At 39.0% G+C, this 27,968-nt stretch overlaps 1 protein-coding gene across 3 annotated transcripts in view; it reads right to left on the bottom strand.

Moving 5' to 3' along the window:
* Positions 1–8,888: 8,888 nt before the first annotated feature.
* Positions 8,889–27,968, bottom strand: part of PIK3CG (phosphatidylinositol-4,5-bisphosphate 3-kinase catalytic subunit gamma) — a 35,698-nt gene continuing 16,618 nt past the window's right edge. For all 3 annotated transcript variants that reach the window (XM_068994758.1, XM_068994775.1, XM_068994767.1), the window contains 6 exons: positions 25,890–26,036; positions 24,593–24,683; positions 21,375–21,505; positions 20,658–20,769; positions 18,615–18,772; positions 8,889–12,256 (listed from right to left, as the gene is read on the bottom strand). In XM_068994758.1, coding sequence (XP_068850859.1) covers positions 11,975–12,256; positions 18,615–18,772; positions 20,658–20,769; positions 21,375–21,505; positions 24,593–24,683; positions 25,890–26,036 — 921 coding nt within the window. In that variant the 3' untranslated portion in view covers positions 8,889–11,974. The remainder of the gene's footprint in view (positions 12,257–18,614; positions 18,773–20,657; positions 20,770–21,374; positions 21,506–24,592; positions 24,684–25,889; positions 26,037–27,968) is intronic.

The following is a 27,968-nucleotide window of genomic DNA, read 5'->3' as shown; positions in this document are numbered from 1 at the left end:
TTTTCAATTGCTGGTCCCATCGCCCTTTTCTCCTTTTAAGACCTTTCTGATTTTCCCTCTGAGAGATGATGATCCCATGAGAAATTGACCACTTCCTAACTTGCTTCTTCTCAGTTGTTTGTGGCAGATACTCCCCAGCTGTACGTTGGAAATGAAAACACTTCTCCAGTGCAAGGTTCTTTGCTTAGCACATCTTGGTGGTTCTCTCATGGAGAAAGTAATGGACAATGCAGAAATGCTTTCTGTTGTCTCAGTGCACTAGATTCTCCTTCTTCTCCACCTTTTCAACTGGAAAAAAATGGTTCTTTGAACAGATCTAATATAGCTTCTTAAATAGGAAGTTCTGTAGAGAGTTTTCTTATCTGTATATGGGTAGGTCTACTTTTAATCAATGCTGGTTTCCTTCCTAACTTTTGGTTGTCTCTGAGCTTAATGGTTGTATTTGGAATAACAGAGCATTTACCATCTCCAGATCTCAGTGGTTTCCTCTGTTGTTCTTGGTTGTGTTTTTGTAAGCAGTTGTGTGCCTATAGACCTTTGTGCTTGGCCAGCTTTCACTGTTGGATGAAGGTCTAACATTTTATTGCTCAGAAGCATTTTTGTAAATAATGCATTTCCAGTGTAAGACTGCAACAGATTAGTTTCTTTCTGGGGGGAAAGGTCAGAGGTCACAAAGAAATGGAAATGTCATATTTTTGTGTTAGTTCAAAGGCTGTTCTTGGACCCTGTTGGTGACTAAGCTACTAAAAACTGAACTGGCCTGTCTGACCTTACAAGAATATAATCCATCAGAAGAGATTCACAAATAAACTGGGTTTTTTCTTTTTTCTTTAGATTTGTTAATTTTCTGAGCAACGTAAACTCATATATTACATTAAATACGTCTCCCACCATTGTTTATTTGCAGGCCTGTTCTTTAAAGGATAAGCCAACTTCCTCTCAAATGCAGTTGATTTCTCTGACTCACTTTGACAGCTGTGACAGTCTGTTTGTCACAGAGCTACTGGTACATACCAATTTATACATTAAAAGTAGCTGGAGGTGGAGCAGTCTCATAGGTGGGTTTAGAACCTTAAAACATTGTGTGAAGATTCATCAGATTACTCCCTGGTTTTGTTTGTTTGTTTTTTTAATGATGACATTACTTTTTAAATTTGTGCTTCAGTGCATTGTCTTACAACAGTGACTCTTACCTGGGAAAAATACCACCCTGGAATGTCCCAGTTATGCTCCATGCTCCAGTATCCAGTATGATTCTATGGCAGTGTGGGAACACATCAGGCCAAAGCCGGTAGCGGGCTGTTTGCCATTCTGGGTGAATTGTTTCTGGCTCGGTACCATATGCCTGAGGGTGGCATGTGTCTTCTCAGGAAGGACAAATTGCTCTCCTTCATCTTTGGCAAGCTCCTGCTGGCATGCCAAAGAGGCCTATATTTAGTACTGGTACTGTTTAGCCAACAAGCTGGGAAAATTGTCATGATGATGTGACTAGAGATTTACCAAGGCTGTTTTCCAAGAGCTGAAGAAGACATGGTTGAAGTGAGCTTTGAATTTCCAGCTTTGAATCTTGCTGCTCCTATTTTCTCTGGGTACAGTACCTCCTGCTCCCAAGCCCAGGCCTGTGGTGTTGCAGCTTGAACTGAGCTCATTTACTCCACTTTGGCATTGGTGGGATTCCTACAAAGCTGGCTATTTTGATATACATCTTGGTACCCAAAATTCTGCTCTCCATGTTCTGTTGAATCCTGGCTGCAGCTGTCACTGTTCCCGCTCCCCCAGTGACACGTGCTGTCTTGGCTGCCTGAAGCACACATGGTTCAGGTGTGCTGAGAGCAGAGATCCAGAGAGTGGCAGCAACTGTTCCCATCAGAACCCTCTTTGCCTCTCATCTGCACTGGGCACGTGGCTTACCTAGAATTCAAAAAGCTCATGAGACTGAAGGAAGGCAGTGTGAGCCCTGACACTCACTGCGAGAATTTCACCTCCTCTGCTCCTTTCTGTTGTGAAATAACAACATCAGGAACCTCCCAAAGAACTGGAGCAACACCATGGGGTTAGCTTATTTCTTATTCATTTTATTTGTCTTTTTTCCACCCCAAACTGGCCACAGGCACATTCACTGTTCAACAAGAGCATCTGAAGATCCTTTTCCTGAAAGGCCATGCCTGTGGGAAGGTCTCAGTTATCGGCTGTTTGTATTAAGTTGAAGTTACATTTTCAACTGGTAATTTACTCTATACTTAGGCTTTGCATACATAGCAGTGCTAGAAAGAGGGTGAAAGAAATTACCTCTTGAGGGAAAAAAAAGGCAAATATCCCAATGTAAACATGATTTTATTGCTTTTATTTAAGCTGTGTGAGGGAATGGAGATTCATAGGGGAAAAGCTAAACTAAATAGGCTTTTTATTAACAAAAACTTTTCAAACACATGCTCTGCTCACAACTCAGCTCAAGATATATGAAAAAAAGATTAAGGAGGACTCTAATTCTCTGATTTCATATCCCTTCCTAAAAAGATCCATATGACATTTTTACTTGTGTCTTGACATACATTCTCATAAGCAAAGGAATTTTGGAGTTATTCTTAAAAATATTCCCAAAATGTACCATAATCCTTTGCTTGGGCATTTAAATCTTCTTTTCCATCTGAAATAAATGTTGCTTTTGGCTGTTGTAGATACAGCCAAAACATGAAAAATCATCTGTGCTTGGGTTGGCTATATTGGAATTTTCTCTTCTACATGCTAGGCAGGAGGTTCTCAGGGCCAGCTAATACTGCACATGTTTTCTCTTCATTTGCAGTGTCGGTATTGCTGGCAGGATATTGGACAATGAAGAGCACGGTGTTGTCCTTTTTCCCTGTATGTCCCTTCTGTGTGCATAAAAATTAGGTTGTTCTGCTGATTTAATTACTGTGAGAGCATCTTCTTAGGCATCTTGTCACAATACTGACATTTCTTGTGGAAGTTTTAAGTGATTTGACACTTCTTATCATAGTACAATTGCTAGCTTGTCTTCCGGTGAACAAATGTTGGTTAATAATTCTTGGCACTAGAAACAAATCACAGCTTTTGCTTATTTTCAGTAGTTCAAGGAACTAGGGGAAGGCCTTGACAACCCTAATTTGCTGTGCTTAGTGGCTATTTTTGTATATTTCTCAGCTTTCTGTCCACTGGGCCAAGAAAAATCTGGAGAGCAGGTTGTGCATGTCTGGGACATCCACTGTGTACAGACCTGTTAAATCCCTCAGATGTTTGTTGCTGACTATTGTTTTAATAAATTCACTGCAGGTCCCTTAGGTAGCAAGCACCACCACATGGTAACTCAGAGCTATGAACATTCTTCAGGTCATGAACTCCCTCCAGTTGATTTGTCTGCCAGGAAGGTATTTGCCTGCATCTTCCAATGGAGCCCTTTCTCCGTGAATGAAGTAGCATTAAGACAAGTGCAAGACACAAACCAGTTGTTGGAGGGCAATACACACTCCTACTTTTAGCTTGGTATGAGGCTTCATAAACCATAGATTTTAGGAAAAAGTACATGGTGAATTAACAAGAAACATATTACTCCTGGCAATCTGTAGAGTCTAAATGGCATACATAGACATGAAAATGCACTGAAGATTGATGTTTCTTCACAGCACACCGCTCCCCTCACAGCCTGTGAGCTTTGTGGGGCTCTGTCACAGCCTGATTTGCTGTATTGTCAGCTCCCAGGTTGTTTGATTGAGTTTGAGAAACTACCATAGTAATCAGCTGTCACAGGTAATGGTTTCCTCTGAGTTTAGAAAGAGCAGCCGCCAGCTTCTGCTGTGCTCTGTTGGGGGCACCGGGCACTGCTGCCAAGCTCATTGGTTCTGGTTCTGGGGTTTTGAACAAAGGAAAGGAAGCAGTCTCTAGCTATTTCTGATCATTCTTTCAGGGAAAGTAGTGCACAGCCCACTCCCCCTGCGTGTATCTTTTGAGAGGTCTCCCGAGTATCTTTCTCTGAGCAATTGAGGTGTGCTAGTTGTAATGACCAGGTACTGTTTCTGTAGTCCCTACTCCAGAACTATGTCTCTGCCTTCCACAATGCTTTGGTAGCCAAGAATACTTCATTGTTCCACAAGCTAACCAGAATTACTAAATCCTCCTCAAGGACTGATTTGCCTTAAAGATTCAATATCTCATTGGTCTCATTTTGTCTTCTAGTAGGCACTGAGCAGTTTGGGGGAATTACCAGTTTCTCCAAATTTTGGGGGTTTTTTTTTCAGCCTTTTGTCATGATTTTTTTTCCTATGGGCTTCTGTGTTTTCATGCCATACTTTTATGTCTTTTAAATCATTCCCTTTGTGGATTTGTGAGATTTGTGACATCCAGAAATATTTCTTTTCCCTGTTTGAATGGAAATGTTGCCACATGGGTGTTTGTTCCCTCATGTACACTCATGGAGCTTCTCCCTGTAACAGTGCCAGCAAGTTGTCCACTTCTAAGGGTGTTTGAATTGTGTTTCAGGGGTTGTGGCATCCTTTTTTGGAGGTCTTGCTGTGAACAAATCCTGGTAAGCTGTTACCAGCTATACTGTTGTTTCTAAGCCTTTTTGACAAAATGGTGCATTTCGTTGTTTTCCTTGATTCAGTTTCAGGTTATAATTTCTTGATATTCTAACTAACACTAATAAATATTTCTTGTAGTTTATATTTGATGCTGCTTTAAATTAGGATCTTGCAAGTATGACAAAGACTTTTCCCTATGTCCTTTTTATTCACCTATCCCTTGCAAAGATGGTATTCTAAAAGGTGTTCTCTGAAACACTGCTTTACAGGGAATACTGAAAGGAAGTGCAGATGCTGATGCCACTAGCTAGATTGACCATGGAGTTGGACAGCATGCACACGATACCAGGTGGGAGAACTAGACTGTGGTGGCCCCATACAATTTTTTTTTTTTTTGAGTCTTGGACATTCTGAAAAAGGGCTGTATTTCTCTTATTATTGCACTTAACTGCATTAAGGTTTATCCACTTTTCCAGTCCAGTGTGTACTCACTATAAAGTTTTCACTTTTCTACCTTGAGCCCATTGGTAAGAGTAGCTGGGAGGGTGAACACAGAGCATTAAACCTGGGAAAGCTTGGTCTTCCAGTGCTTTGCACCTTGAAGCATATACACAGAGCATTTCCTCATTTCTCTTGCCATTTGTTTCCTTTTCAGAGTCATGAGAACTTTTAGCAAGCTTCTCCCAGTACAGGTGTTGACAGCATCTCCAGCTACCAGTACTTTTGACAAGTGGTTCTTTTGCTGACATTCAGCTGTGCATTTCCTGGCTGTAAAATGTAGGCAGTTTATCCTGGTTTTAGGTTTTGAGGTCCGAGAAACAGCAACAAGAGAATAGAAATGAGGAATTAGGGTGAAGATCTAGAGCAGCAGCAGCAGGAGCAGCAGCAGCAGAAAATAGTCATTCATACTATGTGTTTACCTACTGATTTTTAAAAAAGAGCAAAGTTTATGTTTTATAAACTGTATTTACTCTCATTGGATAGTCCTAATAACACTGCTACTTTTGTGGCATGAATGCCATGAAAGGGCCTTTCAGTAACATACTCCATCTGCTGAGGTCTAAACTCTGCAGAGTACACAGTTCATCCTGGCACTTACACCCTGACTCTACACCCGTTTTTGCCAGAGCTGCTGCCACTGGGTCCCTGTTCCCCTGGGAGGGCTGCAGCTGTACCCAGCAGCCACCTCTTTCCCGCAGAGTTGGAATCAATCTCCACAGGACCTTCAAGTCTCTGGTCTTTAGTTAGAGGCCACTCTTCACCCTCATTTTGGTGTGTTGCTGCAATGACAGAATCCCAAGAACTTCTCTGAAATACTAATAGGTAGCTAATGAGCATCTCCCTGTAATTGCCTGCCTTTGCATGAACTACCACCTTGAATTGAAAGGTCCCTGCCTGGAGTGTTTTGGTTTCAGACTACTTTAAAGTTACTGAGATCTCTGGGTATTTTTCTCTCCAGGTAGACAGAATTACTGTTTCACAAGGTTTGCAAAATACATCATATCCTGTGAGAAGGAAACAGGTTTGTGAAACAGAGATGCTGTCATGAACGTCATCAAAATGAAGGATAACTTTGGCTGGAGGGAAAGCATATCCTGAGGAGACCTGTTTAATTCACCAAGATGCTTTCATGCAGACATCTGACAGCTGAGCAGAGGATCTGCCATCCTGCATCAGAGACAGAGTCTGTCCAGGCCAGTATCCTGTCCCTGACAGGGACCAGCTCCTAATGCTTCAGAGAAAAATGCATTTCAATCATGATGGGAAATAACTTCCTCATGTGATGAGTTTAATGCCAGTCTCAGACACTTGCTGGTTGATTTGGGGAAGCAGCACTAGACTACCTTTTTTGGTGTTTTGTTTGTTTGTTTGTTTTGTTGTTGTTGTTAATCCCAGGTTGTTAAATAGTATCTACACAGACCAAATTCAGTTCTGGCCGTATCTTGAACTTCTAATGAATTTTTTATAATTAACTGCATTGTGGCAGCATATTTCTTGGGCTATTAAATAGTCATAGCCCTCATAGCCTTTTACAGGATAATTAGTTTTGATAAAGAAAGATATATCCAAACACAAAGGAGGATCTGGTACAAATTCTGTAGTCTTAAAACTGTTTTGTACTATGGGTCATTAACATTTCTATTTTCTTTCGATTTCTCCTTTCAGGGATCATTTCTGGGTATTCTTCATTACATTAGATTTGACTTTCTTATGTACCTACTCATTGTTGATCTTATAAAGAAATGCTGCTATCTACAGTGTAATATTTTCCTTTTTTTCCTTCATGGACTAATAAATGGATCAGTGGTAAACTCTGACCATAGGCACCAGACCAAAGACAGCTTTGAGAGCGTGACCAGCACTGGCACGCAGTAACTCCTAATGCTGAACACCAAGTGACTGCACCCAGGTGTGGGATGTGCTCGCACTTAGGAGATACAGCACTTCTGCCATGCACAGGAATCTTTTGTTAGCTAAAATTAACTGGCACGTGTTTCTGGCAGTGCTGCTGCTGTTTCCAAAGTGACAGCCTCTTCTTTTGCATCCCCAGGAGAATACCTGAGAAATGGCACATCTTCTAAACACTGCCTACCTGCCTTCCCCAGGCTGCAGAGGGCTCTTGCCATGTCAAGTGTTGCCAGGCACCCTCTGAAACAACAAAGCTCCATTCTTAGGGGTAGGAAGGAATTTATCCTGTCCAGTGTTCACTTGCTCATTATCAACAGGCAGGTCATCAGCCTCTCTCTTGCTAGCTACGACACCCACTGATGCACAAAAAGCCAGGAGAAGCTGTGGCCTTCTGTCTCCTTGTATCAGCAGACTAGAAGAGGTCACCAGTGCCCCTTTTCTCTAAAGAAATAATGATGTGCACATCTCACGTGGGTATAACCATGGCATTTGTATCTTTGGTCAGTTCTTGTTATTAACTGTGTAACTGCAGAAAAACAGTTCCTCTTTCTCTCTGTTTTCTCCAGCACAAATCTTGCTTTCTGTCAGTATGCCACAAGATTTCAATTGTATTAGTACCTCTTTGGGCAAATTCTGGCTTCCAAATGCAGAGTGGGGTAAGCACAGAAGGAATCTCTTCCTGTTGACTTCTCTCTAGAGAATTCATGATTTCTGGAGTGTTGTTTCTAACATATATTGAGTAAGTTGCAATGAGAAGATTCATGAAAGCACATCAGTGTTTCTCAGAAACTTCAGAGTTGGTGGGATGCCCAAAGAGCCCACGAGACTGCAGATGGTATCCCAGATTTTATTAATTTTTTTTTTCAAGACTACTTTACACAAACTACATTATAAAGGCATTAGCACAGAGTCTGAAATCTATATAAACCTTGGGACGTGGCCTTGCAGAATGCTGCTGGTAGTCAGGAAAAAGGTTTATAATAAAAATACATCAGTTGCAATTTTCATTGATATTTTTCTGAAGTCATTTGTTCATACCTGTATTTATATATCATTGGTCACATTTTAGAAAAAAATCTGCTAAACAGGTTAAATCTCAATACTCTTAACGATAAACACTTCTAACAAGTGCAACCAGTGTATTCAATGAAGATCTAAATATAATCACATTGTACACCTTAGCTCCATTTCAACTTCTCTTCCTGTCTTGGAATATAATTAGGATGGAGCCTTGGGGACACACCCACTGCTAACCAACATCTCAATGACCTTGCTGGGGAAAAAGAGATGTCAAGTCACAACTGAGTCTGAGGCACTAACTCTTAAGAATAGATTTGAATTTCCACTGTTAGGTGCAGTCGTAATGTGAATGAGACTACCAAGAAAATATGATAGACCTCAAAGACAAAGTCACCCTTAAAATAATTTCCAAGAAATAATCTTAAGGCTAACAGGAGACAGTGATAATAATTGAGACCTACATAGAAAATTTAGTAATTTTCTTTTTCTGCGTGCTGTGTTAGAGCTTCTGAAAAAGGTTAGTGATTAGTGACTACTTTACATTTCCTGGTTTATAACCCTTAAAAACCAGTTATTCTAAAGGGTCAGTGAGTTTATGCACTGTGAGACTCAGGAAATTGTGGTTCAGCCTCCTGCTCCAGTAGTGGCATCTGTGCTACAGCTCCAGCTCTCCAGGCCTTGGGAAGGCAGCTGCCGCTGTAGAACGCTGCGCTCTGTCTGGGATGAGCAGACGTGCCCTTGTGCCCCCTCCTCACCTGAAAGGCAGTTGCTCTGCCCCCTGAGGCTGGATTGCCTCGAACCACATCTCTGCCTTGTTTCTCCTTGTTCCGGTTTGGCCAAATTTAGAAATATATCCTCTGAGAGAAGGCACAACCACCCTTCCCCACCAGGTTCGGGAAAAAATAAATTTTCCTTGAAGGAAAGTGAAGAAGATAAAACTATTTATTTAACAAACACACAGGAAAAGGAAAATAATGTTAAATGGTAAAATCTTTCGCTGTGGAGAAAAAACCTGGGAAAGTGTTAAGAGTCCTCCCTTTGGTCTCCTCGGAGCTGGGGCTTGGCCCAGGGCCAGGCCCTCTGTGCCCGGTGGAAAGTCCTCCCAATGTGTCCTGATGTTACAGCAATCAAGCAGTCCAGTAGAAAAGGGAGAAAATCCGAAATTCCAGAGAAGGAAAAGTCCAACTCTCAGTCTCTCGCTCCGGAGAACAAGAAACTGAAACAACTGGCCAAAAGCTGACTGGAAAGCCGCAAGCCGGGTGCTTCCTCGCTCCCCTGCCGCAGCTGGGGAAAAAAAACCTGCTATCTTTATGTGACCTTGAACAAGCTGCAAACTGCTTTGAAAAAGTTTTGCTCAGTTTTTTTCCTTCCCCCTCTCAGGCTCAGTTTAGAGGCATAGAAAGGCACAAAAATTAATTTCTGGGCATAGGCAGCGATGTGGGATACACATCATAAGGTCACCCCAAGACACTCCTTGTGCCAGGGCTTGCCAGAAAACAAGGTCAGTGGTGGGTGGAGGTTTCCAGAGGGACACAAAATCCAGCCGGTGATCAGCCACGATTGCACAGCCATTTATAAGGAGATGCCGGTGCCCACAGCTTGCTCCGTAGGTAAAGAGGAGATTTTTGATCTCCCAGGAGTCAAATACCCACACCCAGAAGACACAAGGCAGCCTAGCACTGCCCAGGCAGCCCAAGCACAGGCTGCATGGGCAAGGAAAGCAATGACAGGTCTGGGAATTTGCTCAGCACTGAGGTGTTTTAGGTGTCTGCAACAAACACAATTCAATATAGCAAGTAAATTGCTGATAAAAATCATCAGCCTAAGTTCAGTGCAGGACTGAACTACTTTCCTCTGGGTACAGATCTCTTGTAGACCATTTCCTGCAAATGGAGGCTGCTTCAAGAGTGCCATTTCCCTTGAAGTTGTGATTAGCATTTATTTCCCCATGCTAGAGTTAAATTTAGCAGTAGATCTTCTTATTTTTTAAAACTAGGAACTTACTAAAATCTTCAGATTTTTCTTCATAAAACATACCAGGAATGAATAAGGTGCTCTTAGAAAGTGGCAATATTCTATTCACATTTAACAATTACAATAATTGCAATTCTAATACTATAACTATTAAAATTTAAGATATCTGACATCATACAGAATTATTAATATGGAACTAAAACAATTCCTCTGAGTGGGACTTTGAATATGATTTCTTACTGAGATAAGTCTTTAAGAAACTGGATAAAAAATATTTACAGGTATTTTGGGCTAAGCTGCTTATTCATGAATAATAATCAAATGAATAGAACATGTCATTTTATTTCAGATCTATAAAATACAAATCTAAAAATATCATTTTACAGACAATATTCACCATTTAGTTTTTATTTTAGTATTATCTAAAGCCTATCTTGCACAGAATAATAATGTAACAGAATAACAAAATAGTCTACATTTTAACCTTAGAGATTTCCTTAACTGGAGTCTACCATTTACATCAAAAATACTTGTGCACAATAACCAATTAAAACATCTACATTTCAAGAATAGATTGGCTACATCTCATAACTGAGACACCAATTACAGTACATTTATTAAAAATCCTTCAAGAGTGCACTCAGTAGTAACACTAGTTAAAATCATAACAGCTCTGTGAAATGATCAAAGCAAATGATAACAGAATTTTAAAATTCAGTTAATCATTTATACATAATGTAAAGCCCATGTAACACTACAATAAAGGAATAAATTACATGGGCACAAGTGCAAAAAAGCAATATTGTAAGCCATCTCTTTGGTAAAAATCAATTAGCAGGAAGTATACTATAATAATTCAAGTCAAAGACTAATTCGGGCTGTATGTTTTTTCCTTTCCTACCATAGGCAGACTTGATTGCAAGCAATCTACAGTAGGGAAGTTAAAATTCTACTTAACACTGCCCATTTTTTCATCTTTTAAGTTAAATATTGAAATTAAAGATAAGGATTTCTTTTTCTTTCATAAATAGCTTTCCAGTAGTATTGTTTCATCAGGAATTTAAAAATAAATATCAAAATATACACAACTTCAAAGACTACACTTAATTCCTTCTAGTTATATCCTGAAAATATATCACCAAGGAATAAATAACTTTGGGTTTCTCAGATATTTGGTAAAATGTCAATTACATAAGGAGTTTTCTCTGAGGGATAAGGAAGTACCATTGCTTTTTCTACAGAGCTTTTGCTATACAGGTGGAATTTTAATAACTTTACAGTTAGAACATAATCTGTAACATAATGCAGACCTTCCCCACTAAAAAGTACAGTAAAAAATCTTTCAAAACTAAACCTTCAGAATTTCATGTTCATATCTGAGGAACTTCCAGGTTAACTGTGAAGTTCTCCTGGCAGTCAAGACTGGCTGGCTGTGTCAGGAGGTTGCAGTAACAGTAAGGCAATTTCCTCCCATGGCAGAGCCAAAGCTCTTTTCTACTGACAACATACTAAAAATCCAGAAAGGACAAAATGTTGAGGAAGGGACAAAAGAAAAGGATGTGGGTGAAGAACACTCGTGTGTAAACCATCCTGAGACAGATGTGGATTACCTACAGAGATATCACTATAACCATATATTTTACATAAAATCTTCTGGTTTTGAAGGACTCGACCCTCGTGAACAATTAAGGTAAGGTCATAGGGGGTTTGTAGGCTATCATCTTACTCAACCTCCTCCTTTTATTTATCTGAAATTATTGCTAATAAAGCAAAAAAAAATCCAAGCCACATTAGCAAAGCATCTAGTGAAAAGAATCCAGCAACTTGAAGTGTCATTAGAAATTAAAAAAAAAAAAATCTTGTCTGCAGGAAGATCTCCTGGAGGGGCAGAGCAAAAGTCCTTGCCTTTTCATAAGATCCATTTAAGCTGCCAGAAGAGTAAAGGCAATTTGGACTGTTCATTTATTCAGAATTCATAAATAACAAGTAGATTCACTAACCTCCTATTCACACCCACAGTTAATTTACATAAAATATTAAGCAGAATGCTTTTCTACTCCTTGTTTGATTCCAAGCACAAGATGTAAAAACCAGTTAAACTGCACGGTCCAGCCCTTATCTCTGCAAACTTCTATCTGATCAAGAAAATGCTTTTTGGCATCTTCTTCACTTTTCCCTACTGTCAGTGCATCCCTGATATATTCAATATCTTCTTTGCTGGCTAATTGGGGCATTCCAGTCATTAGCATCATGGAGAACAGGATGATCAGCAGGTTTGTGTGGTGTCGGAGAGCTAAATAAGCCTTCACACATACGTCCTGTGAGAGAGAAGAGTTTTTTGTTAATTGAGGAGATGAATTGACAGGGATGATGTAGGAATTTCACAGGACTCTCATTAACCAATGCTATTCAATCACTCGAGTATGCCAGAGACAGGAGACCCAACAGAGCGATTCAACCGAGCAGAAACGTGACACAAATTTCTGCACCTGCTGCTCAGGGTAACTTCATTCACCACAGGTTGGGGCAACAAGAACTGTTTGGGTGTACAACTAATGGCTCTTAATCCTACATTGATTACTAAAGCATAAAACCTTAGTCTCACCAGAATTTCAAATTAATTTCCCCACCATATAACCTCTTTCTGTAGCTGTTAAAAGAGACAGCAATAATTCACTGTCTTCCTTTCCTGTTGGGATGTTCCCGTTTAAAGACTGTGGCTGGGAAGTGATACTGAACAAAGCAGCACCTCCAGGGGATTGCTCTTCTTTTTCTATAGATGCCTATTAACTTCACAGTGGTGACAGATTATTTAACAGGGAAGATTTTTCAGGCTTGGTGTTCTAAGGAATTCTGCTAGCTGACAGCTCTAGTCTTCAGGCACTCTGCCTTGCTGTAGGATTTCTATGACTATGTACTGTCATTCTGGATTCCATAGACTTCTTTTATAGCCTTTTCATTTCCATGTATAAATAATCTCTGCTTAACAACAGAACTTTTAGAAGAATGAAATTTCTGCAGCTTAGAAAAAAATGCAATGCTTTTAAAAATAATATTCCCTGCTAAGCAACTAATATATAAACTGAAATTATTATTTCTTATATTAAATTTATAACTCATTTGCTAGTAGAAATAAGAACAATGCAATGAAGACATCAATCAACTAGAAATTAGGCTTGCAATGCAGTAATGTAAAAATATGAAAAATATTTCCAAGAAGGTTGTTATTATTCAAACCAAAGCTGAAGCAATGCTAATTTTTACCCAATTAAATATTCAATTTAACCTTTCCACAACTGTATATTCATGTTTTGAATAATATTTGGAAAATCCAAATACTTTAATGTAAACTTCTAACAAATCCCATCAGCCCTCTAGAACACAAGGCTTTGACTTTTACAAGATATATGTTTTCTTTCTTCCTCTGAGACAGGAAGAAGTGCACAAATATTCTTAACATCTATCACTGTTCTCATCAGCAACACCAGGACACCCAACTAGACAGGTTAGGAAAATATAAGGAAGGAAGATGATATACTGAAGATCTGTCTGTACATTTTCTTTCTTTAGTATTGCCTGGGAACTGAAATCTTTTAATCTGTTCCCAAATAAATTCTGTTCTGAAATAAGATCATACTTACAAACTCCAGTGTTAGTTTAGTTCTAGCATAACAAAAGATAAAATGAAATGTTCAAAGCACAATTTACAATAGAAAACACCATCACAGGGAATAGTTTCTCTCCATTATATCAGGAGAAAAAATAAAAAAATAATAAAAAAAGAAATTTCACTTATGTATTATCAACTTCAAACAGAGAAATCTTGTCACAAGAGTTAGTCTGTGTTTTGTTCCCCTTGAAAGAGATGAAAGGTCTTTATAGTTATTATCAAAGAGAGCTTTACATTTCTGTATGGATGATGAATTCCACTGCTTCGGGTGTGTGAGACAGAAAAACAATTATGCAGTCAAGAAAAACCTGGTATCACTTCATCTCAAAGGCAGTCCTTCCAGGAATTCAAAAGATTTTTAATATCTGCATCTGCCCGTTACATTTATTTATTCAGACAGGAACTGAATCTAGTTTTGCATTAGTATCTTCCAAGAAAATGAATTTTTACACTTCTGAGAGAGGCAGTGAGAACCAAAAATAACCCAGACGACAGGTATGTGTCAAGGATATGTACATGTTTACTGTGGGATTAAGAATAAAGCTGCTAACTCATCTAAAGCTATAGGCAAAATGAGAAGAGCGGAGGAGAAACCAAAATCCCATTGCCCAATAGGAAAAAAAGAATAATCATTTTGAAAGCTTGAAACGGTCTTAAATATTATTATCCTAAAATCGAGGCATATTTATAAAATAAAGTGTCCAAGTTCTGTTACATAGGCCATCCCTTCCCTGTACGGTTTACTGCAAATAAGTATTTCTCAATGATGAATTGTGTACCCTTCTGTCACCTTTGTTTGACAATCAAATACATAAGATTTTGTAAAGAAATAGTTTAGAAGAATTTGGTTAGCACTGAAAATACAGATGTCTGTATTATCAAGTCAGCAGAATAACGAAAAAATAATGAATTAGGTAAATTAAATTTAATGAACAAAAATGAGTTCATAATTTAATGCACGAACTATCAAAGACAATTTTAGGCAAATTAATAATAGGTAGGTGGACAAAGCTCAAAAAGGACTATGAAGATCTTAGATGAGGCTTTCTCAAAGGTTTCTACAAGTAAGAAGTGAAAAAGTTGTGTGTGCATAGGAGTATGAAAGTTGATTGGTTTCAGCCAAAGGCTGTAAAGAAAATGCCACCACATATGACACTTACAGCAAGAGAAATCTGTGCAGTACTAGGGCAGCTGAGAAATTCATAGGTGGAACAGAAAAATACTTGTCTTCTCAGGTTAAGTCATGATTAAATACATGTTTGTGATGAGGAAAAAGCCCATCAAATACTGCTTCCTTCTAAGCATGTCTGTGATGTCACTAATAACCTCTGGCCTCTCATTTTCATTAAACCATCATAACAAATGCAAACAAAAAGGGAGCCAAAATTTAGATTAAGAACTAATAGAAAGGAACTTCATTGCTAGTTCAGAAAAGTTGCCAGGCCACTGACAGCCTCAGAAGTTCACTAATAATGAACTATACTCTTCTGCAGTGAACTTCAGTCAGAGTTGTCATTTTAACCTCCTCCAGAATCTGCAATACGAGCTCTGGCAAACACACTGGAATATGTCCAGTGGATAAAAAGAAATAAAATCTTATACAAGTAGGTTATTAAGTTATCAAAACCAGCAAAAACTGTAAAAAACAAAGGAGTCTTCTGAAGCACAAACTGTTTTAATGTAGTTAAGTACGAAATAATGAGAGACGCTCTTAAAAATTAATGAAGGATAAATGCTGAGACTTTTCCATTAATACCTAAAAGAGTCATTAGGCATACTGTGAGGAATGAGACACCTCTTAGTAGAAATTAAAACAATTTATTAAAACAGAAAAATTGAAAAATTGCAAAAATTAGCAAAATATAAAAATTTGGGATCCTAGTGGCTCAGGAGGTATGCCCCAGGAACACAGGGATTCGAGATCTTCAGGCTTAGACAGCACTGGACCTCAGGTAGAGAAAAAAAGGGCTTGCAGTGCTAGGCTGGTCAAAAAGAAATATATTTCTAAAAGGCTCCTGGAAAGGAGTAGGTTTCTCCAGCACTGAACTCAACTGGAGAGGAAGGGAAAGAAGAGCGTGTCTTTCTTCTGCTCCCCGTTTTATAGCCTTTGCTCCGCCCACAGTCCGCCCACAGCCCGCCCCTTTGGTTTAAGGTGATTGGTGTTTTCCCTTTGACAGATTATCTCTGTCCACCAATGGCTCACCCTTGTCAGAGGGGTGGTACTAGTTGAAATAAGGGTCATTAAAATTCAGGTTGCCATGGTGCTTACAGGGTAATGGCTGTGGGGGCTGGGCTGTTTGTTGGAACTGGGGTTTTGAAGTTTTCTCTGGAACCAAAGTACAAGTAAAAACATAAAAAAATACATCCAACACATCTTAAAACACTTGTAAAAGTATACAGTAAACACAGGAAAGATAACTCTTATGGTGTACAAGTGATTAATGCTTGAAAAGGGATTTTAACTGGGGAACTTTTAACTGGGGATTTTTTTACTGGGAAGGGTGCAAATAAACTGCTTTGAACAAGTGAAAACCATAATAATAAAACTTGATTTGTGTACCTGGGCTGATGGGTTAATTTTAACATTCAATTTAAAAATATTTAACTCAAAATTAATTAAAGCACTTAATATGCAAAGACCAAGCACAAATAGGGATTTCATGTATGACATACTGAATGAATCCTTCAATATTAGGAAATACGATGAAACAAGTCAACTGGAAAGTGAAAGTACAATTTTATTTTTTTCCTCTGGTCAGCTAATTAAAACATACATTTTTCATAGCAAAATATGTGATGCAAATCTTGCCCTGTGTTACTCTTTTACTTGTATAGAAGTATTTTAACTTTCTTTTTACTGGTCTTTGAGTACTACTGCAATAGCAGTATATAAACAGTAGCTATTGCAGCAGAACTATACATGAACTTACATTTTTTGGTCAGTTTATTGTTGTCTGTGCCTAAATCATCTCACTTAAAATGCCTGAGTCACATACCACCATCCCAGTTCACAACAGTAAAGCACATTAATCACCTTGTATTTGGCTCAGGACACTAGTGGAAATGACACTGGTGCTATTACAGCATTCCTAGACTGTCTGCATTAGTGGGATGGTAAAATTACTTAGAAATTAGTACCAGAGTAACAAAATGTGTATTTAGTCAAACCCAGGACTCCAGGATGGAGGCATGATGTATTGAAGAGAGGCTATGACCAAAATCACCTCTGATTGATTTTGGTATTTGGGCTGCTGAAGTAAAGGTCAGATACTCTCTAAAGAGCTGGATGATCCATATATATGTAAACAACTTTACCTCACCACAGACACCAACAGGTCTTTCAATCCTCCATTACCACATTTTAACTCTTTTAACTATTTTCTGCTTCCAGAACAGAAGTCTTCTTTGAAATGACATACCCCAGACTGGTGTTTCAGTCCCACACCTGCATATGACTTACAGCTGCAGTGACAGCATCATCACTGTACACAGCCCAGCTCACAGGCTTCCCTGAGAGCACAGGCTCAGCATTCCCTTCCCAAGGCAAACCCCACCCTAACATCTTTTGAGCTACAAGCCCCCTTCAAAACACCTCCACTGTGATAAAGGCAGTCCTGGCAAAATGAAGACTCAAAGATTGTACCTGGTTCTTTAGTTATTTTCAGAAGTTTGGGCAGTGACTTCAACCAAAAATAGTTGGTTCTTCTTTGCATGAGTCATCTCCACACATCCTCTCCCTTTTGATTGTCTCTGGTGGACAATGTGATTTGTCGTAACACAAGAATACCATAAGGTGGGAATTGCAAGAGGATCCAAGTGGATCCCATCGCTGGCAGGGAGGCCTGCAGGATGTGTCCAGCCCGAAGATGGAGAATACTCATTTTTGGATGAGTGAGTAAAAGCACTGAGATATGGCCACAAATGGAGACAAAATGCTGAAGTAACTACATAGGGGACCCACTTGGTGTTACCATCTTAGGATAATTTCCATTGCCCATCACAGACAATCACAAGGGAGATGGGGGTGTGTAGGACACAGATTTGCTATACAACTGTGTATATGCTCAAAGGGACACAGTCATCATCCACCAGTAAGAACCTTAATTAGGTACTCAGGTTAGAAAACCAGACTCCTTACTGCGACTGGTTCACCCACAAGGAATCCACAACATGAAAGTTAGGCTTTGGCTTTGACTCACTCTACAGAAGAATTTTTGCTTTGATATTATAAGGAATGTGCTTTCTAAATTAGACACTTTACTCAAAGTCTCTAGAGATGACCACAGGAATAACACTTCAGACAAATAAGTACTTCTGACCAGCCACATTCCCAATCATTTCCTTAGAAGTAGGAACTGCCTACTGAACTCCCTCTTTGACGAGGTCCTACACTAGCTCAAATAATCACAACTGGTTTGGAAGCGCTCAATTTCAAACAGAAGCAATAGAACAGATTTTTAACACCATTCGTTTCTTTCAGAGTTAAATCTATCCATCCACTTCACAAAACAGCACCTGAGATAGCTTAGGGTCACTGATTTTTACTCAGATGCAGCAGTTCGAGCCCCAGAATGCGAAGAATCAGGAGGGAATAACACTGGCAAAGCCAGCTGATGAATGCCTCACACCTGCTCTTACTCCACAGAGGCTCTGCTTAGTGCCGTGAGTTTCCTCTAATTGCACAAACACTGAAGCCCTCTGCAAAGTATTTTCAGTCAAAACAAGAAACAAAGAAAGAACTGCTTATCTGGTCTGCTGCTAACGAGCTTTTCAATGTGCCTTTGTGAATGTTTGAATTCTAGTTCCCATAATTGTACAGATAATTTTTTCTCTTAGTTGGGCCTAAAATATCCCAGAATTGTATTATGATTCAGTGTATTTTATTAAGATAATAATAATAATAATAATAGGAACCTAGACCTTTGAAAACCAAGGCACTAACGTTCATTTCAGAGGGCAAAAAAACATTACTTAATTGATTTGCAGCTAGATACCCATTCTATTACCTGAAATTTATGGAAATGGAGACTTGTCTTCTTTCCGGAAGTTCCCATGACATACAGAAAATCTGGAGTCAGCACAAAAGGAACTCTCTCCTTATTAATTCCAAGGAAGCTTTTATAATTCCCAAGAATATGGCCAAAATCAATATGAAAAAGGTTACCTTCATAAAGAGAAGAAGAAATCACAGACAAAAACAATAAACTTCTAAGAACACTTATGTGTATTCACTGTACTTCCAACCCCTTTTTGTCCATATTTATGATCAGTCTTAAGTTCAGCAGAAAAGACTACTTTCTTTCTTTTTTGGGGAAATACATAATTCTGTCCTCTTGGCAAAATTACTTTTTATTTATCTTTGGCAGTTGTTAGAAGTCTGGCAGAACTGCTGTATTATCTAAACATACACTCAAAGCTTTTCAAAAACCAAGGAAAGCTTGTGCATCATACCCATAACAATCAGAGCATCACTACACGGAAAAGGCTGCAGGGTTATGTTTCAAATACCCATGGGATTCTGGCATTACCCATCTCCTTGGCAAATGCCATTGACTAGAACACACTTTCTCCTCACAGACCTTCATTAGACCTTCATTCTAAACCACTCTGTATGTTCAAAGTCTGCATTGTCACCCTTTGGATAGCTTTGAGAGAGTCGTAGGCATCAGTTCCCACAAAAGCAATGAAAACCTCTCCTTTTAAGGGTCACTACACCTACAGGACTGGAGTGTGCTGCTCCTCTTCACAATACTTTATTACTTTCACTGGCAGCCAGGGTACAGATACAAGAGTATGGTTACTTAAAACCACAGATTTGTAGTAGTGGCACATGTACAAAAATATAAAACATCAAATTATGTAAGATGATACTTAACAGTGATCTGTAGGTGGAACATCCTTAGATGTTCCTGATCTTAAGCCAGCTTTCAAGTTCCCCCAGCCTACCAAATGTGACTCTCTGCAGACCTCTCAGACTGAGATCCTTCTGACTCCTGAGGCTCAGGACGCCTCCTGTTAAAGACTCTGAGGCAAACCTGCTCAAGACCACAACAAAATAACACTTTTCTCTGTTTTTCTGTCTACTGACCTGTGCCTCCTTTTCTGCCAATGGGAACGAACACCACATTATATTATATATAATGTTGACATTAAAGCATTTATTTGTCATTTTTTCCTCAAGGGCTTCTGCTGAACTTCTTTACTATAGTCTTCAATCAGCTAATTTCTGCCTTCAGGGTACTTATTCCCTCTAGCCTTCAACTGATAAAACTTTAATATTATCAATATTAAATATCCTTCTCTTATCAGAGACTAATTATGAAGCGAGAGGATCATGAAACTAAAAGTGAATTCCTTAGCCTAAATAAAACTCCACTATATGTACTGATTGTTCTGGGATTCTTTCCATAGGTAAGTAAAATTAAGGATGAAACAATGTGCAGCTATGGAAGTAACTCCCGAAGTTTATAGTACAAAAAAACCTGTGAGTTTCTTCAGGAGGATATAGCCATCCCACAGATTTTAGTAGCAAAACAAATACACTCCATGTATACTTATTTTCCTTTCTTATTTCCACTTAAGATTTTTTACATCAGTACACAAAACAATTACACTCCTCAGAAGTGAAAACAGTCCAGCAGCATATGAATTCTGATAGAATTCAGTTCCACTAAACATTGTCAGAACCACATCCACACATCAGATAGGTGAACAGCTATCTGCTTTTTAAGTTTTTTTGGTGTTCAGACCTTAGATGTAGACAGTAAAAAAAATCTGGTTTACATTTCTTATGACTTAGTTTGTATCAAACTGCTCCTTGGAAAAAAAATGGCATTATTAATGATAAATATCTACAGCCTGTATGAAGGCCAACAGGGGTGACAATACATTTCAATGTCACAGGAGGACCTGACCTTGTAAGCATCACTGACAGAACTGGTTTGCCTCTCTTCATTCATAGTTAAATGCATTATTTATTAAAAGGAAAGATAAATCTAGTGAAGTATACACAGTCTGCACATCTATGAAATTCTCAAAAAATAACCCACCTGTTTCTGTAATCATAATGTTGTCATTGTGCCTGTCTCCTATTCCAAGTACAAAGGTTGCCACACAGTATCCAGCACAAGAATAAACAAATCTTTCCACAGCTGCCTGAAACTAAAAATAAATCTTAGAGATGTTAAATGCTTCAATGATAGACACTAAATGCAACCATTCTCAAAATTATGTACCTTTCTGTTGACACATATCTATCAACAGTTAGGCAAACTGTCTTATAAAATACACCACAGCACAGCAGAGATCCAGACCACAGCCCTGCACTGCACTCCTTGTGCTGGCTCTATCCCTCAGCACACAGAAAAGCAGCATAGAGCTGCTCACACATTCTGAGGAAAAACAGGTGGCAGAAAGCTGTCAGTGGACGTACACAAGCAAAGGAGTTGTGAGCACCCAAACCTGTACCTAAATCCCCTAAAACCACATTGCCTTTCAGTGCTCTTAGATGTCCTCTCAACCCACTCTTTATGTACCACTTCTAACTTCCATTGATAAAGGAGTAATTTCAGAAGCATCTTGTGTCTCAGGAATTTGGCTGCCAGCTGGGTGCTAAAGGCTCATTCACAGACACCCGCAGCTGAGTGCAGGGAAAATGAATGGATTTTTCAAACTCCCATAAGTAACAAACACAAACATATGGGCTCTGTGCTCCTAAATTAGTAAGGTGCAATCGAAAATCCTACCTAAAAATTCAAAGAACTCACCTTCTCTTCAATCATACATCTCTCCTTGAGCCACTGGTTTAGTATTTCATCCTTAAATGCACCAGTGTTCCCAACTGTACTCTGCTGAATTTTGGCAATTGTTGTAGCATCTTTCACAATTTCAATCATTCCTAAAGAAAATAAGGAAAAGATTAGAAGTTATTAAATTGTTATCAGAGCATATTAAAAATATGCAAAATTAAATTTTAAACTGTGCTTAAAAATCAGCTGCAGATCTTCAACGGTTGTGAGAAGAAATTTATTTGACAAGAAGCAACAGTTCTTTTTCATTCCTAGCTGAAACCAGCCAGAGCTCATAAAGAGCCTGGCATCCAAACTCCTTTTAAAATGGATGTATCACAAGGTGAGTGAGGACCCTCTGCGTAAGGCTTTTCCCAAGGGGAGGAACTATTCCTGTCCTGATCCCAATTCACATTTTTCCCCAGCTTCTCTCCAGCTTCACAAAAATGAAGAGATGAAGAAAAGCTTCAGTTTTGCCGCACTCTAGGGATGCAAGTGTTGCCAGGGCTGTGGCAGAGGACAGAGCTGGCCCTCCTGCAGTGAATCCAATTTAAGCTTAAGTATGCATAACACAGAAAGCTCAGAAATACCAGTACATAGCAAGGTACAGCAGTAGGATTGCTGGTAAAAAGCTCTGGTTGTCAGAGCCATGGGGTCTGTCCCTAAACTGAACAGACCCTTGCCAAAGCAAACTGGCACATCACAGCAATATGGTGCAGAAACAAGGCCTTGTCCTGTTCACACCAGCATGGCATGTGATGGAGGGGAAGCTAGAGGGAAATGCAGAAACAGAGGCTGCAACACAACGCTGCACTGTAGCCAAGACTAGCAAATGCAGTCCAGACTGGGCATGCCTGTATGGGGGAAAGTCAGGTTTTAGTTGAATTTATTTGGTAACTGGAAATATTTTATCTTCTTTCCCTGGTTCAAGTTCAACAGTGTCTTCTAGCTTCAGCTCCAGCTCAGAGATAAGCAAGCAAACAAAAATACCCCTTTTTCTCCAAAGCGATCCAAAGCAGTTTCTGATTTAGTTTCAATTTGACTCTCTTGGAAACACATCAATTTCTTTCTGTTCACAATCCCACCCTTTTCAATTACTGAATTATGTGGAATTTTTCAGTAACAGAGTAAAAACACAGCAATCTCTTCCTGCCTTCCATGCATGGCTGAATTCATGGCTGGATACCCCCTTCTGTCTTTACAGTGGCCTGATACATTTGCCATAAAACTATTGTGGAAATATGACCTCCAAAACCCACCACCAAGACCACCAAATTAAAAAGCTTTGCATTTTGGTCTGTGCTTGTCAAGCTGCTGTTTTTCTCCGGAGTGTGAGCTCCAGCTCTCATTCCAGCTGTTGAAAAAGCTTTCCCTGCCTGTGCTCACTAACGTCCCTCTACTGGCCAACAGCTCCTCGATTGTGGGGGAGAAGAGCTGGCTCAGGAGGCGTGACGAGGATAGCAGTTCTCAGCTGGGCTGCATTCAGCTGAGAGGGAGTGCAGCAGGAAAGGCACCATGCAATGTGTTTCTGGGGCTCTGTGTTACTAAGGCAGGTGACTCTTCTACGAGCCAGCTTGAACTTCTTACTTTCAGCAGTGATGCAGCACAGTAAGTAGTGAAAATTGCCTCACAGAGCCAGGAACATACAGACATGTCAAAGGGAAAGAGAGCAGGGTATGATCTTTTACCACTGATGTAGAGAACAGAAAATTCCTCCTACAGAGGTCTGCTTGGCAGAAGCAGTGGAGAGGACAGATGCTCCCAGAATTACAAACTGCACTGAATGCAACGTCTTTCACAGAATGAGAAAGCTCTGCACAGGAGATGCCAGCCCCAGGTCTAAGACACCTGTTTCTCGTGCTCAGTGTAGAGAGGGGTACTGTCCTTGAATCAAGACACAGAAACTGCCCAAGTTCCATGGAAGTATTAAGAGGGAGGGAAGAAGCAGCCTGGAAGACGACCATGTGTGAATATTGTGAAACAACATTTGCATGCCACTACTCTTTGGTTCTGTTCCAAACAAGCATAAGCTCTACATCAAAGTGTGCCACATTGGGTATTACTAATTTAGGCTGCAGGTACTCTCAGCAAACCAAGCAGGAGTGTCAATATGATTAACCATGCCCCTACTGGGGTGCTAAAAGGATGCTAAATTTTTACATCTCTCCCATGCATAAAGGAAAATCAAATATTATTTTATTGAGACAGAAGAATGGGGAATCAATTAGCAATTCATGAAAGAATAACAAAAATCCTGACTCAAGTATGAAAATGCCAGAATCGCTGGCAGAATTCCTCCTTCTTCCTCCATTTTTTCAATACATTACATTGTCTTGAGACAATTTTAAACAAAATTAAATCAGACCCTAAAAAGCTCTCTAAAAAATGAGTTTTAACACATCTAAAGGAGAGGAAACCCCCTCAACTTCCCTTATATTTATAGTTAGTTAGTGTTTTGATGTACAGTGTTCCATTTCCTTTATTATTAAAATTTTATCAATACATATTATTCAATTTTATATATCAATACATATATTCAATTTATATTAGGAGAAGAGAAACTGTCTTATGTCACGCTACCAGGTGCATTTTTCCTGCATTGCTGAGATATCCTGAAATCAAGAGGATGTTAAAAAAATTTTATGTGGCGATGGATTTTAGAGAGAAAGTACATTACAAAAGTATATTAAAGAGTTCTTAATTTTACTGGGTTTTCTTTCACCACAAGTAGTGAAAAATTGATCATCTGTGCTGCAGGAACTAATGCCCTGTGAGAAATATTGCCTGAGTTTCCTGTTAAGTAATGTTGTTGCTTCTACGTGGTATAAAGCTTTAGGTCAGGAAAAAAAAAGTTTTGCTCTTTTCTCTGTTTTATTCCTATCAACACATTAAAACACATCTTGAATAAGTCACTCACTTTCGCTGCTGTTTCATACTAAATATTGTTATTAAAGAGAAACTTGGAGCACAACCCAAGTAGTTGGACTTGCACAGGAATCACAGCCAGTAAAGCTGGTGCTGCTGCTCAAGGAAGGGCAGAAACCACTGCCAAGATGCAACTGAAGGCTGCTCACAGAAAGTGTAATAAAGTGCTATTTACCTCAGGACTACAGCACCTATTAGAATAGTTCTCCCATACACATCTTCTGTAAATATGGTATTTCGAATTTCAAATCACAGTAAGTGTGAACACATACCTATTTTGTTCCCTGTAGAAATGCAACCATATGGCAACAAACAGAGGTCCAAGGATTCTGCTTCCCAAATGGATTCCATAATTCGAAGAATCTAGTAAAAACAAATGTATATGCTAAGTTACTTCAAATTATTTGAACATTACAGATTACTCATATGAATAACTCTACCCAGACCTCTGAGATGGGGCTAAACTTACTTTGCTATTCAATTAAGAGATAAATACAGTAAGTGTGCAGCTATTCAAGACAATCAGTTACAGAATCAGGGTTTATATTTCTTCATCTGTCCTGCAACCAGGCAATCTCTACTTTTCTATAAAATATTAATAAATATATTGTATGATTTCTACATAAGGTGAGATTGAATGCCTTAGCAAGCATGTCCATTTTTTCCCATAAATATCCCCAAAAGCCTTAACAAACCAGTTGTCAGAAACTAGAGTGATGCTAGCTACTGATTTTTCATTTGTTAACTTCACCCACTGCATAAATAAATGATAAAAATTCTTCATCAGAGAAACAGGCCATCTTGCACTAAGATTCTGTCTCTAGAACACCAAAGTGTGAGGTATGTATGGCATATGGCAGGAAAAGCAAGGCTAATGGCATGTACTGTGTCTGGTTGGGATGAAACTCCTTTTCTTCAGAGCAGCTTGTACTGTGCTGTGGTTTATGGGGTGACCAAAGCAGTGCTGGAAACACACTGATGTCCCAGTGTCCCAGCTGAACAGTGTCTGCTGAGTGTCAAGGCTGCCTGTTTCTCACCTTGCCTGACAGTGACTAGATTGGGGTGCACAAGAGATTGGGAGGGGACACAACCAGGCAGATGACCTGAACCAACCAAAGAAATACTCCATGCTGAACAATGTCATGCCCAGCAATAAAACAGGGAGGAAGGGGTTATGTAGGTTAACCATCTGTGCAGGAACCGGCTGGGAACTGGTGTACCCATGGGATGTGGTGAGTGACTGCCTTAAACCACTTGTTTTGTTTTCTTCCTCTCTTCTTCCACTTCTCCTTTGCTTATTGAACAATCTTTTAAAATCTTTTTTAGCTCAACTCACAAGTTTTCTGGCTCTTACTTTTCCTCTCCTCTTTCCCCATACCACCAGGGTTAATCCATAACAAAGTAACATAAAAAACTGTAGTACAATGAAGATGATCCAGTGTTGACATCAGCCTTGCCATACAGAGTTTAAAACACAAAAGACAACCTCATATTTCATACAGACAGTGAAGACAAAGATATATTTTAAAATATTCATGTTACTCTTTTTATAAGTTTTAGCTCCCATACCTGTAAAATCAGCATATCCTGACGGAGGTCATCTCCATGTTTGAAGATGATGCCTATGGTTTCATTTGACAGAGCTGTTGGATCTGCACATTTAAATTCAAGCCAGAGAGGCTTCTTCTTAGATGCCATTACTTTACATTTTTCTATCTGTGAAAGACATGTTTATTGCTTGCTAGCTATTGTATAACAACATCAACCCAAGAAACGTTTTTAACAGCAGCTACAGAATAGTGTACCAACTTCCACTCAGTTATACCACAAGCAACACACTGAAAGCACATGTAAAGAAGGGTGTTCAGTTGCCACACAAAGCCTCCCCAAACCTGCACAACTTTTAACTACTGTCCATGATAAAGGAACAAGTGTATCTTGACTCTCCAAAACTGGATTTATCTTGTAAATCTGCTTCAGACAGATTTAAAACAGGAATAGACATTTTGACAAAACAGGAAATTATGGACCCTCACAACAGCAGTTCGACAGGTGCTTTGCAAAACCAGAACATAATCATTGTCCAATGCAATTTAGCACATCATCTACCCTTGTGACTCCTAGAAACTACATTCCAGACTGCTTGATTCAATTCTCTTAGTAAATTGTTCACATTCATGGGGGAGATGGCATTTTTGAAACTAATTTAATGTAATCATTCATAAAATAAGAAAATTAATTCCCTATTACTTTTATTACATTCATAATATCGATAAATTCAGCACTGAAACTGCAGTATTTCAAATGTTTTCTCCAGTAATTATGGCTAATACAACTGTAGTATGCCTTACTTTCTATTCTGGAATTCCTGAGTCATTGTTGAACATTACTATGTACAATAAAGCCACCTAAAATTTAAAAAACCTGCAAGCGCACATCAGTGTTTGAGAGCTGATGGAATCCATGACGTAGGAGTATTTTAGTATATTCACATTTCACAAAGATTATGGACAAATAGGACTTGTTAAAATGAACATGAAATGAAAGCTTTTTACCAAACATTTTTATTCATATAGTTTGGAAAAAGAAAAGCTAACCCATCAATTTTTGTAAATCTATTGCTTCATTCATCTACAAAGGTCCTGGTAGGACTGAATACTTCCTAAGTGAAGGAAAACTAGAAAATCCAGAGAAAGCTTTTATTTTATAATCTAATTTCTGGCAAGCAGGTGATTATTTCTGTACAAAAAAAAGAAGACTAAAGAGAGACAAATACAAACAAGAAAATAGTATTTAAGAAGTCACAAATTATTTCTGAATATGAAATGTCTGAATTGACTTCTGTGCTGACAGTGCTTCAGCCATGCTCAGCTGGGAGGTGTTTAATTCTCTCAGCTTGAAGACAGACCAGCTTATAGCCTGTCTCCCAAGGCACAGGTTTATTTAACAGAAACATGGCTATATTTAGACAACACCTGACTATTCAGCAATTCCTTAAGTTGGATGGTTTGTCTGTCCTTAGCTAGGAGAAAAATTAAGGGACTCTTTTCTTGTAGGGTCCTTACTGCACGTCAAGTAACTCCAAGAATCTTCTGGATTCTGACTGTGCTTCTTCACCCAGACCTCACATTGCATTTTAGATGCATGATCCAATTTCCTTTCACTACACATCTGCTGATTTATGAATCTTTTTTTTAAACTCTGAGTCAAACACACACAATTGCAATCTCACCACAAAACTGAAGGCAGCAATATTGAAAACCAAAGTGTTTCTTAATGCATTTCTAACCAAATCGTAACATATTTTGTAACAAAAATAACAAAGAGATACTGAAAAATCAGAAATAACTGAGGTAGACATTTTTGTCAGTATGATCAAAGTCTGGACCCAAACCTTAGTGACAGATATCAATCAGGTTAAGACAGAGAAAGTAACTGGAAGAATAGAAACTGAATATCCCAAAGCCCCTGAATCAGATAAAACAGTTTCACACAGGTATTTTTTTGGCACATGGTGGCATGTCATTACATTTAGAAAAATAATAATAGCTCTGGGAACAAAAACCTCCTGAGTCCATGGGATGTCATTGTATTCACACTGAAATAAGACCATTAGACATATAAGCAAAAATTTTTACCAAGTGACAC

Source organism: Aphelocoma coerulescens, chromosome 1A (genome assembly GCF_041296385.1).
Source record: "Aphelocoma coerulescens isolate FSJ_1873_10779 chromosome 1A, UR_Acoe_1.0, whole genome shotgun sequence".
NCBI classification, from domain to species: Eukaryota; Metazoa; Chordata; class Aves; order Passeriformes; family Corvidae; genus Aphelocoma; species Aphelocoma coerulescens.
Note: the sequence above shows the minus strand (reverse complement) of the source record. Positions and strands in the feature narration are given on the sequence as shown.